Source organism: Danio rerio, chromosome 23 (assembly GCF_049306965.1).
Source record: "Danio rerio strain Tuebingen ecotype United States chromosome 23, GRCz12tu, whole genome shotgun sequence".
In the NCBI taxonomy this organism is placed as follows: domain Eukaryota; kingdom Metazoa; phylum Chordata; class Actinopteri; order Cypriniformes; family Danionidae; genus Danio; species Danio rerio.
In genome coordinates this window covers 6,415,127-6,427,854 of record NC_133198.1, presented here as the reverse complement: position 1 = coordinate 6,427,854, position 12,728 = coordinate 6,415,127, and the positions used below count along the sequence as shown (strand labels likewise).

Below are 12,728 nucleotides of genomic sequence, written 5' to 3'. Positions count from 1 at the left end.
CAGCTGTTTTCATTGATGTCAGCTTTGGTTTTAATTAAAGAATTAATACACTATTAACAGGCCAGAACAATATTTTGTGTATCATTTTATGTTTTATGGCAAGTAGAGATATAATAAGTGGGATAAGGTACATCCAGGAAGATTGCTTTTGCACATTAAAGACTGTCTTATATACCAGTGTTTATTTCTATAGCATTTTTACAATGTAGATTGTATCAAAGCAACTTAACATAGGTGAAGTTCAGCTTAGTTGAGTTCAGTGTAAAGTAAATGTTACTGCGGAAAGCCCAAACACCACATAGCAAATCCAACTAAACGCAGCTCCACAATTGCCAAACAGTGCTCGAGTTTATTTCGGAGTGCAGATTAGCCTGTTGGGCTTTATTTAGTGATAACAACTAGCTGGATGAACGTTGTGCTTTTCTTATAAACCTTCATTATTGAACTGCGATAATAGTGGATTCACTTAAATCTCATTCATAAAACTCTTAAAAATCCACAGACTGTGTGTTTGGTCTGCTGAAAGTTTTGAAATACCAAAAGGGTGGTTTGGTTGCACGGACTGGGGAATGTTTCATAATATTGAGCATGCCACAGATACAATAACAGGTTATATCAAATTGTGTGTGTGGACATAAAAGGACATATATTTGTATCTGTTTTTGAGAGTCTGATAAGATATGGTATAACAGCATAGTATTAACATTGGATTGCCCAATCAAAATCAAAATTGTTGTACCGATTGTTGGGAAGTAAAACAACCTAGTCACGAGATGAATGTGGAATGAGTGGAGGTGACAACAGGGGTTGGATGCAAACGCAGCATTTATTAGAATCGTCAGGCAGGCAAGGTTTAAAGAGGGATAAGCGATAACATGTAGATAATCTAGAGAGTGGTTGATATAACAGGCAAATGGTCAAAGCAGGTGGTGAAACAAACATAAACAGTGAGACAAACAAGGGTCAAAAACACAGCTAGACTATACAAGGAATGTGTTCATAAGGCACGCTACAGTAGCAAGACTCAGCCAAGATGTGTGTGTATGTGTGTGTGTGTGTGTGTGTGAGTAGTGTGTATATAGTCCATTTAATCAGTCATGATGAGCTTCACCTGTGTGTTGTCAAGACGTGACCTGCCTGAAACTGGTGTGTTACTTCAGGGCTCGATGGGAGACATGATTCAGTTCAGTGTCAGTTGTGATACATAGAGTGCTCTCTAGCATAGTCCACACCCCAAAACTTAAGTACACTTCAAATTAAACATGTTCCAAGCACAAAGAAATATATATATATATATATATATATATATATATATATATATATATATATATATATATATATATATATATATATATATATATATATTTATTATTATTATTATTTTTTTTTTATTTATTTATTTATTTATTTATTATTTTTTTAAAGAAAGCTTAATAAAACTGAAAACTTTGAGGCTAAATCAACTCAGAGTTTACTTGTTTTAACACAGAATTAGTTCTACGAAGACCTCTGACTTTATTAATGTTGTTAGCTTCATCCTGTCTTCTTCAGTGCCATAAATCTGCCTGATTTAATTTGGCTCAAATGCTGAAGATAGAAGAAAACTGATCTTCGTTGTGAGACTCAGAGACTCTGACCGTTCGCCTTTTCAGTCAAATGTCATTTTATGACACATACGACACCGCTGGAAAATGTAAGTGGGCAGCTGGAGCCAGGGCCGCTGTGAGCAGATTTTGGGTCTGGTACAAAACCATCATCATGGATTTGTCATTGTTTATGGGTGTGTTTCTTAAGCTGGGTGCACACTCTATGATTTTGGCCATGATTTGGTAGTCTAAGACATTTTTCTCTGATCCTAGGCCAAATCTGTAGTCTTTGATCAATAGTTTGACACGTCCACAGACAGCAGATTAATGCTGAGAACATTTCTTTCAAATCATAAGGTAAAACTTTATTCCAAATATAAAACAAAGTATTTAACACTTTAACCAACAGAAAGTCAAATTTTCACATGTACATCGCTACCATTTTGATATGTCTAAAAAATTATGCAACTGTTTTGGCAAAGTCATGAAAAAAAAAGTCATGAAATAATTTTTTTTTAGTCATTGTTTATCTTGTTGATGATACAACCAAAGGTATCAACCCAAAATCAGACTCACCATCACTCATAGCATTTAGTGATTATTTATTATTGTTATCTCAGTTTCTGAAAGGCATTGTCGAACATTAAAGCGCACAGTTCTAAAATTATGGCATAAAAAGAAAAGTAATTCTATAGGTACATTTGACATGCCTGAGCTTATAAATTCAGCCCAGTGAAGTTTTATCTAAACTGTTTTAAACAGTGGGTTATTTTTAGTAAAAGCCAATTACTTGAAGTCTTGGATTAAAAAAATATAGATTTAAAAAAATGTCCATGGGTAAATTAACCCTATGGTGTACTGGTGTATGTACACTCTCAGAAATAAAAGCTGTCACAGGGGTGGTCTCATTTCAGAAGGTGCACATTTGTACTTAAAGGGTCCATATTGGTACTTAAGGTATATATTAGTACCTAAAAATTTCAGGAGGTACGCATTTGTACTTTTTACTACACTGTTTAAAATTGTTCTGATAAAAAAAAAAAACAGTAAGTTACTGGCAGCATGGTTGCCAGCAAGTTACTGTTAAATTAACAGCATCTTGCTGTTGTTCTGTAAATTAACAGTAAAATACTGGCAGCTGCAGTTGCCAGCAATGTGCTGTTATTTTACAGTATGTTGCTGTAAAAATACATGTACTTCATTGATACACAATACTCAAGTGGACTCATTTTGTTCACTGAAAGTGACTGCCTAAATTTGACCAACTGCTGTATGAGTTTATAAAGTAATGTGCTATATAAGCTTAGAAGCATACTTACAATGATATTTTATTTTAGTTAATTAAAAAAGTTCTGTTTAACCCAAATGTCTTCAATTTCACAGCAGCACACATACATGTACAGCTGGAATTACCAGAGAGTTTTCTGCTGTTGGTTAGTTTCTCGAAAACAAAAATGTTATCCAGAATGCACTGTTTTTAACAAAATATTGCTGTTTTAGTGAAAAAAAAAACATTATTTTACTGTAGAATCTGACCGTTTTTTAACTGCAATTTTTTTACAGTGTAGTACTTTATGTACCCTTAATGCATTAATAAAGAGACTTTAGTTACAAATGTGTACCTCTTGAAAAGGTACCACCCCACTGACAGCTCTTGTACCTTAATTTTAGAGAGTGCATACTGCTGAGATATTGTAATAAGCACTGTATATGTATTTGGCATTGTGTGGCTGTAGAAAACACATGACAGAAAGTCTAAAAAGTCACTGTTCATTCATAATCCAACCAGGAGGTCATATAAGTAAAATTTAAAGCAAAACAACCACATAAACATACACAACATACAAACAAAATGCACTACTTGACAACCTCAAAACATTATGCAATTCTGAGTGTGCGTCACACAGGTGAGTGGGCTTGACAAACCACCTGTAGAAAGCACACTCTTTCATCTTTCTGACATGTTAGCTGACACTTGCACCAGTCTTTGCATATTTGCACCAAACGCTTTCTTATAATCACTCAATAGACACTATTTTGATGATCCAGACGCAAAGTCTAAAGCGCAGGGTGCAAAAACATTAAGGGGGTGTTCGAATCTGCTTTTGTTATATTAGAAATGGAAAAATCAACTTTGCGCCGTTACGCATAGTCTAATAGGGTTGAACTTATTCTCTCAATGAGTTATAGGTTGGTTTTGAGAATAAATCAATCAGAGTCTCATCTCCCATTCCCTTTAGGAGTCAGTTGTGTCACGCCATAGTGCATTTGCTATTCATGGCGAACTTTGTAAGTGAAAAATACAGTTGAACATCTGTAGCACGAGAAAGAGAGAATGAGCCTCCTCATTCTTTACTTTCACTTTCACTCTCGTGGATAGGGAAATGTGTTGCACGCACAGACATCCATTAGCAAATACATAATTAATTGCGTTTATTAAGCGCAAAGATTTGTTTCAAAACTATTTATAAATTCAGTCCTAATTTCCAGCTGACTAATAAATGAACAATAATAATGAAGTGTGTTTAAAAAACTGAGTTATATCCTAATACACATGCTGTGCCCCAACAGGTGGACAAATCTTAGCTTGTTTTTGATAAAACAAATAGAAATATGCATATAACAAATAATACTGCTAATAATAATAACATTATGCAAAAGCAAATTGTCTTGTATAAACTAAAAAAGCCCCTCGAGAGGAAGAAGGCATGGTGGCGGTGGTTTAAATTTATGTAGGCTAGAAAATAATATGTTTTGTAATATTTAATCCTTTAATTCTTTTTCATTTGTAAATATATAGTTTGAGTATTGCTCTACATCCTGGGTGTATTAAGCAATGTTTAAGCAAGGCGCACAACTATCGAGCTCTGCACTGGACTTTACACCCGGTTTGATCTGGTCTATTGTGCAGTCTATTATAGTTCCTCAAAACAGCAACATGCCAGCAATGCGCCTCAACGCCTCCGTTTTCAGACCAAAACGCCTATGGGCGCACATATTAGCGCAAATGAATTTGCTATTTAAAAAGTGTGGTGCAAAACGTGAAAACGACTCTTGAGCAGAGCTGAAACTAGCAAACAACAATTGCGTCACACCTTGCGCCGCAGTGCGCCGGGTTTATGATAGGGCTCCATATCTCTATTAAAGACCAAATAAAGCAAATAATATATGTGCTTTTATAAAGTATGCCTCTCACACGTGAGTGGTTTTGACAAACCACCTGTAGAAACACTCTTCTCTGAATTGCATTTCCCCCTGCTTACGAAAGCACTTATTATTTTGAGTGCTAATGGTTCTCTTGTATAATTAGCACTTTTTGTATGTTCTGCCTCTTCTAAATCTCTAAACGCCTCTTCAATTGTAAGTAACTTTGAAAAAATTAGAATAGAAAAATAGAATTGTCCGATTGCACAAATCAGCTAAACAAGGCAGCAGGTAAATCTAATCGCTGCAACAACTATGACAACAAATTAAAAACAAATTAGGAAACATAAAAAAAGATAACATGAGTTGTTTGTTTTGTAAAATATAGATTTTTATTGTAAAATATGAGGGAATTCACACTTTATTCTACTGATATTTTACAATAATTGTGTTTTGAAGGCAGTTCATCCAAACACTGACATTTCATCCGTTTTTCCTCTGCTAAACCTTTGCTGCTAAGACTGTATCACTTTCTTTCTGTGTTTTTTTTTCAAGCAATGAGGTCAGTGGGCTCTAATGTTATTTGCTTTCCAATGTTTTTCAAAACATCCTTCATTTTTTATTGAATAGAGAAAGTCTGAAAGGGGTTTAAAATGACATGTGCATGAGTAAATGATGACAGAATCTGTGTTTTGGGTTGAAGTAACCCTTTAACGGATACGTTCACTCAAACAAATTACATTTGGCACTGTTATCCTCACACTGTTTCAGATTTCTTATGTGAAAGACACAATGAGTTTGGAAGGATTCTACTTCTATAATGAATGGGGTGGGAACTTTAAGCTTCTTAAACAGCCTCATAAATTTATTCATTTATTAATTTATTCATTTTCTTTTCGACTTATTCCCTTTATTAATCTGAGGTCGCCACAGCGGAATGAACCGCCAACTTATCCAGCACGTTTTTACGCAGCAGATGCCCCTCCACACACACTCTTTCACACTCATACACTATAGACAATTTAGCCTACCCAATTCACCTATACCACATGTCTTTGGACTGTGGGGAAAACCGGAGCACCCAGAGGAAACCCATGCGAACGCAGGGAGAACATGCAAACTCCATAAAGAAATACCAACCGACCCAGCCGAGACTCGAACCAGCGACTTTCCTGCTAAAAATGTAAGATGTGGAAATTTAACAATAGTAGTTTAACAACCTGTTCTTGATTATTAAACTACTGTAAATAACTTCCCATTCCCAGGTCATTGTGGTGTTAAATATTAAATCTAATATTAGAGGAGATGTTAAGTTAAGAAAGGTCTGAGTAATAAGCTTATTGTCAAACTGCAAAAAAAAAAAAAAAAAAAAAAAACAGGTTAAAGTGTGACATCTGTATGTGAATAGCTGTCTTTACCATAAAGTGTTAGTTCACTCTAAATGAAATATTATGTTATAATTATTCGCCCTCATGTCAATCCATATGTCCTATGCAGTGTTTGTGCATGCGTGCAATATACTGAAACTGAGGAAAAGAAACTGTTAAATATAGATGTTGTTTTATGAGAAAAATAAAGCTTGACAGCTTGAAAGTATTCAGTTTAAACCTATGAAGGGCTTTATCCTGTTTGGAAGATGTTTTTGGTACCTTTCTGAAAGTCTTTTTAAAGATATCTGTTTCTATAGAGAAATTACTATGCTTGTAAACATTCAGGATGCACACACAGCATCATAGCAGAAAAAAAAACAGGATCGCTAGCATTTACAGCGAGGGAATCACATCCGATGCGGTACAGAGTTTGTTGTTGTCTTAGAAATAAGTTATATTGATTTACATATTATATATATTATTTACATAATGCTTTCAGCATATTATAACAGCTTGTCACCCAGTGAATCAGCACAGTGAATCAGAAATAAAGTGAGCAGCGTTCGTCGGTCCATTTGCTATAGCACCCTCCCAATGGATATTGGATAAGACAAAATGGCCAAGCATCCAGCTCCAAATATACAACTTCATTGAAGCTCCAAGTGTTTTAACAAGATGGAAGTTAAAGGCCTAAAAGTCTTTGGATACCAACAATTTTATTCTGTGTGATCATGTGCAAGAAATATTGTTCCATGATTAACAGATTCAAAACATTGTAGTGCTAAACACCGAGGTTCTGCCTAGCCAAAGACAAGGAAAGAAGACGGAGCCATACAAGGCCTGGGTAATCATCAACAAGCAAAACTACTGCATTCTGACAGCGAACTACACCTGTACGACAGTGTATGTGAACTTACACATAGAGGTAAAGTTGGTGTTATATTCTCACATTCGGACTTTCTCCTTAATAATATAATTTCATAAAAGTATTATTTGCAAACTCTAAATAGCGAAATCATATTAGTAGACAATGACTATCAAAGAACAACATTGTTCACAGTTGAATAAACAGTGTTATTGTTGTTTTCAAGTCACACCTGCAGGTTATTTTAGATGGAATATTCAAAGTGCCGTGGTAAACTATATATAGAGTGTGTCACAAGTTGTCACTGAATGAATGTTCAGAATGTTATTAAGTTTACCTTAATAACTTACACTTCCACATTTCATTCTTAGCATTTTTAGCATTATTTTGCTAATGCAAATGCGCATAAAAAAACAGTTGATGGAAACGCCATGATGCGCATAAATTTTGAAAATTCGCATAAAAAAATTAGCCTAACTGGGTAGGATAAACTTTTTATTCGATAAAAAAAGATGCGCATAAACTGCGATAGAAACACTTTTACCGCACAAACTCCAGCATGCGCCTTAAAAAAGGTCATGTGATTTTGTTAAAAGAAATCATGTGATGCTTAAAAAGTGTGTGAATGGATAAAACGTCTGAAATGTTGTTTTGGTCATTATAAAACGCCTTACAATTTCAGTATTATTGTTATTATATTATTAATGACCTCCAGAATCAAGAGCGCCTGTGCTCCGCGTCTGACACCTTTAAACGTTCATATATATATATATATATATATATATATATATATATATATATATATATATATATATATATATATATATAAAACCCTGTGCATTTATGAAGTCTGCTTCACATACAGTTGAAGTCAGAATTATTAGCCCCCCTTTCATTATTTTTCTTTTTTAAATATTTCCCAAATGATGTTTAACAGAGCTAAGAGATTTTCACAGTATGTCTGATAATATTTTTCCTTCTGGAGAAAGTCTAATTTGTTTTATTTCGGCTTGAATAAAAGTAGTTTTACATTTTTTTAAACACCATTTTAAGGTCAATATTATTAGCCCCTTTATTATGCTATATTTTTTTCGATAGTCAACAGAACAAACCATCATTATACAATACCTTGCCTAATTACCCTAACATGCCTAGTTAACCAAATTAACCTAGTTAAGGCTTTAAATGTCACTTTAAGCTGTATATAAGTGTCTTGAAAAATATCTAGTTAAATATTATTTACTGTCATCATGGCAAAGATAAAATAAACCAGTTATTAGAAATTAGTTATTTAAACTATTATGTTTAGAAATGCGTTGAAAAAAAATCTTCTCTCTGTTAAAAAGAATTGGTGAAAAAAAATAAACAGGGGGTCTAATAATTCAAGGGGGCTAATAATTCTGACTTCAACTGTAGGTGAGTGGGTTTAACAAACCACCTGTAGAAACACTCTTCTTGTTGAATCACTAAATGCCTCTTCAATCGCAAGTTGCTTCGAACAAAAGCATCTGCTAAATCAGTGGTTCTCAAAGTGGGGGTCGGGACCCTTTGAGGGGTCGCGGAACAATGAAGAGGGGTCGCCTGGTGATTTCCAAAAATCTACTTATTATTATTAGGCCATAAGAATTACCATATTTTATCCATAACCAACTGAAGAGAAAAAATTCGTTTATAGTTACTATAGTAGCTTATTTACTAGTTCTATTGGATTGCAACCCCTGGGGTAAATACATTATATTAAAGACAGAAGCGTCAGATGCAGCAGATTGATTTTATAACACCAGGTTAAACTTTCTGGCCCATTTACAGCACTGACATACATTAAAAAAAATTAAACGAAGAATAGACTTTTGTCTATTGGTGTGTGTGTGCGCCATTGCATGCAAGTTTTCTGTATTTATAACCACCTCAGAGGATATTGGGGGTCGCGAGTCACTGGTATTGTTATTTTAGGGGTCGCGTGCTGAAAAGTTTGGGAACCCCTGTGCTAAATGACTGAATGTAAAGCCATACAAACTCAGAATGACATAAGAGTGAGTATATGATAGCTTTTACAGAATTGGGTCAGCTATCCGTTGAAACACTTTAACTCACACAAAGTTAAAGTAACTTGTATATATTGAATATAATAGTGAACTGAAGCACCTGGTACTGAGCAGACGGAATGAGAACCAACAAGCGAAAAGACTTTATGAAGATTTATGAAGAGAGAGACTGTGCATGTGTGTGTTAGAGAGAGAGCGAGAGCGACGGGTCTGAGTGGGACCGAATGAAGACAGTTTTGTTCTCTCAGAGTTTGTGTGCAGTGATTGTAAGTGGACAGAACAGCGAGGGAGGGCGTTCAGTGTGCTGTAAAGTTAACAAAGGACCGTCCTCTCCTTATTTAGCTCTCATTGTGCGTCTATGAATGAGCCCAGAGGAGCTGCGACTGTTGTTTATGTGTTTTATGAGGGAGGGAGTGGGACAGAAATAGAGACAGATAGAGGGAGTGGAGATCGTGAAACCCAGAGGTGCTTTCAATTGTTCTGATTTTGCCTGAGGAGGAACTTAAACACACATCGGCTGTCAGTCTTTGGACACTCTTGCTTGTGTTTGCACCTGTTGAGCAGATCTGCTTCAGTCGTCCAGCAGTTATGGCCGCTTTGTGAAAGCCACATCTATCAGGGATCTTCTGCTGTTCTTCTTCCAGAGGAGAGAAATGTCATCGCTCTATTCGCGCAGTAAGGATCTTTCCTCTCGCTCCAGAAAGTCTCTGTCGGACTCGCCACCCTCCTCTCCATCGCCCAGCACCAAAACCTTCAGAGTAAGAGCCAGCTGTGTTTGCTTAGTGCCTGTCACAATAACACACACATGTATCTAAATAGGCAGTATTGTGTTGGATGTGATGTAACTGTGTCACTGAAGGACACAAATGTTCTCGTGTTTACATGAATGACTGGCTTTTTAAAAGTCTTGTGCTTGTTTGTTTACTTTCGGGGCTTACAGTGGAGTCCCAAAGTCCACAGTGGAAATCTGGGAATTTTTTTTTCATTTAAACCTGAGCTGGAGTGGTTTCAGGGAAGGAAATGAATGCATCTGAAATGTCAGACTGCGTATTATAAACGAGCACATTTTTGACTCAGATGATAGGAATATTTGTACAGCTTCTTCTGAAGCTGAAGATGCTCCTTGAATGATCTTAAATCATATTGAAGGTCATCAGCTTTTACTCACATTTATGGAGCTGGAATGGTGCTGTCAGTAACCCTGTATAAAATAATCACAAAGATAGTTTATTTTTTAACAGAACTATTTTATTTTGTACCTAAAACATAATGTAAAATAGAAGATATAAAATGTATATATTTTGATAAAATGTAGATGAGCATATTATATTTAGTTTAACAATAATTAACAAAAACCTTATCAGATTTTCAAGTTTAGATCTAGAACATTCAATGATATGTTAAAAGACTTATTTTTCATAAATAATCATGTTAATCATCTTTATTATTTGCCAATATTCTTTAAAGCATAGTTTTACCAATGTTTTTTCTTTTTTAAATATTTCCCAAATGATGTTTAACAGCGCAAGGAAATGTTCACAGTCTGATAATAGCCATTTAAAGGTCAAAATTGTTAAGCCCTATAAGCTATTTAATATGCTTTCGATAGTCTACTAAACAAACCATCATTATACAATAACTTACCTGCCTAGTTAACCTTAACCTAGTTAAGCCCTTTAAATGACACTTTGAGCAGAATACTATTGTCTTGAAAAATATCTAGTCAAATATCATTTACTGACAGTATGACAAAGATAAAATAAATCAATTACTTCTTTTTTTTAATAATTCCCAAATGATGTTTAACAGAGCTAGGGAATTTTCACAGTATGTCTGATAATATTTTTATTTTATATTAGTTTTATTTTTGCTAGAATACATTTTTAAAAATTTTATATTAGTTTTATTTTCGCTAGAATTTTTTAAAAAACTATTTTAAGGTCAAAACTATTAGCCCCTTTATGTTATGTATTTCAACAGAACAAACCATTGTTATTGAATAACTTGCCTAAGTACCCTAACCTGCCTAGTTACCCTAATTAACTTAGTTAAGCCTTTAAATGTCACTTTAAGCTGTAGAAGTGTCTTGAAAAATATCTAGTCAAATAGTATTTACTGTCATCATGGCAAAGATAAAATAAATCAGTTGTTAGAAATGAGTTATTAAAACTATTATGATTAAAAATATGTTTGAAAAAATCTTCTCTCTGTTAAACAGAAATTGGGAAAAAAATAAAAAGGGGGCTATTAATTTAGGGAGTTTAATAATTCTGAGTTCAATTGTATATACATACAGTATGAAGCTGTGAGGATGATACTTTCAACATATTAAATGTTAATTTTTATTTAAAACTGTAGTTTTTCCACAAAAAATGAACCCTTATCATCATATCTGAGACGTTTTTATACAAAAAAATTAAATTCTAAAAAAATAAACCAGATGCAGACAGAAAGTATGAGACAGATTTTGTTCAACAGTTCTAAATAATGTTTTTATTAGTAACTTTCAGTAAGGAAAAAACACTACAAAAGCTGTCACTGGAGTGAAAACCTTTTCAGTGCTACACCTTTATACATTGTTTACCACAGGTGACTGTCTGTTAGGACTATTTGACAGGATCTTGTCTCATTGACAGCTTTTGAACCCTGTTTTTGTTTTTAAGCGTATATACTAAAGTTACACAAGTTACATTTGAGCAAGAAAATAAAAGCATTTTTGTATGCTTGTTTTTGAGCTGATAAGGCGGTGTTGTTGTGCTTTGACATCAGTGAGTGAACAGAGCCTCAGTGTCTGTGATGTAAACAATGTTTCAGGATGTAGGAGGACTGATTGCCCTCCGTCACGCTTCACCCAGTTTTTAAATTACTCTGGCCGTGTCCCACAGTGCTTTGCTAATAATTATTTCAGAGCATAAACAGTTTGCAGTGTTTTCAGGAAACAAAAGACTTATTAAAAAATGTTTATCATACTCCTATAATCAGTTGTTTGTTTGTTCCTGGAAAATAATCGAGATTATAAACTAACAACAAACCGTAAAAAATGTTTTTTGCTAATTGAAATCAAATAAACATTATTTTTATAACTAATTTTATTTATTGATTACCTAAACATATGTTATATCAGCCTGAAAAAAAATTGTATATATATATATATATATATATATATATATATATATATATATACACACACACACATACAAATATATATGTGTATATATATATATATATATATATATATATATATATATATATATATATATATATATATATATATATACATACACACACATATATATATATATATATATATATATATATATATATATATATATATATATATATATATATATATATATATATATATATATATATATATATATATATATACACACACAAAATCACAAAACATATTTGCGAGGTAGCGCAAAAACCTATACTTATATATATAAACTATATATATATTTTCCTATTACTGTTTTTTTCTCCCACGCATTCCACCCCCCCACTCAGTTTTTTTTTTTTATCCCACACATTTTTTTCCATCACATCCCTTTCAGGTCTCCGTACATTTGCATGTGTTCTGAAGGCATTATTTTGCGACAGTGTGAGAAATGTTTTGAACTCATCATGTGTTTGTTTTTGTAAACGGGGTTGGGACTGTATTACCAGGCATTAATACAATATTTCTGTTCAGAGCTGAGGTCAAATAAGCCAACAC

At 33.8% G+C, this 12,728-nt stretch overlaps 2 protein-coding genes across 18 annotated transcripts in view; one reads left to right on the top strand and one right to left on the bottom strand.

Moving 5' to 3' along the window:
• The window catches only part of zmp:0000001139, a 308,609-nt gene that overhangs the window by 54,501 nt on the left and 241,380 nt on the right, over nucleotides 1–12,728 (bottom strand). The gene's annotated exons all lie outside the window — the stretch shown is intronic.
• The window catches only part of ppp1r12b (protein phosphatase 1, regulatory subunit 12B), an 83,412-nt gene that overhangs the window by 25,502 nt on the left and 45,182 nt on the right, over nucleotides 1–12,728 (top strand). For 8 of the 17 annotated variants that reach the window (XM_073939790.1, XM_073939785.1, XM_073939792.1 and 5 more), the window contains exon 1: nucleotides 9,358–9,768. The exons of the other annotated variants lie outside the window; for them this stretch is intronic. In XM_073939790.1, the coding sequence (XP_073795891.1) occupies nucleotides 9,664–9,768 (105 nt within the window). In that variant the 5' untranslated portion in view covers nucleotides 9,358–9,663. Of the gene's footprint in view, nucleotides 1–9,357; nucleotides 9,769–12,728 lie in introns of those variants that run through there. 17 annotated transcript variants of the gene reach the window in all.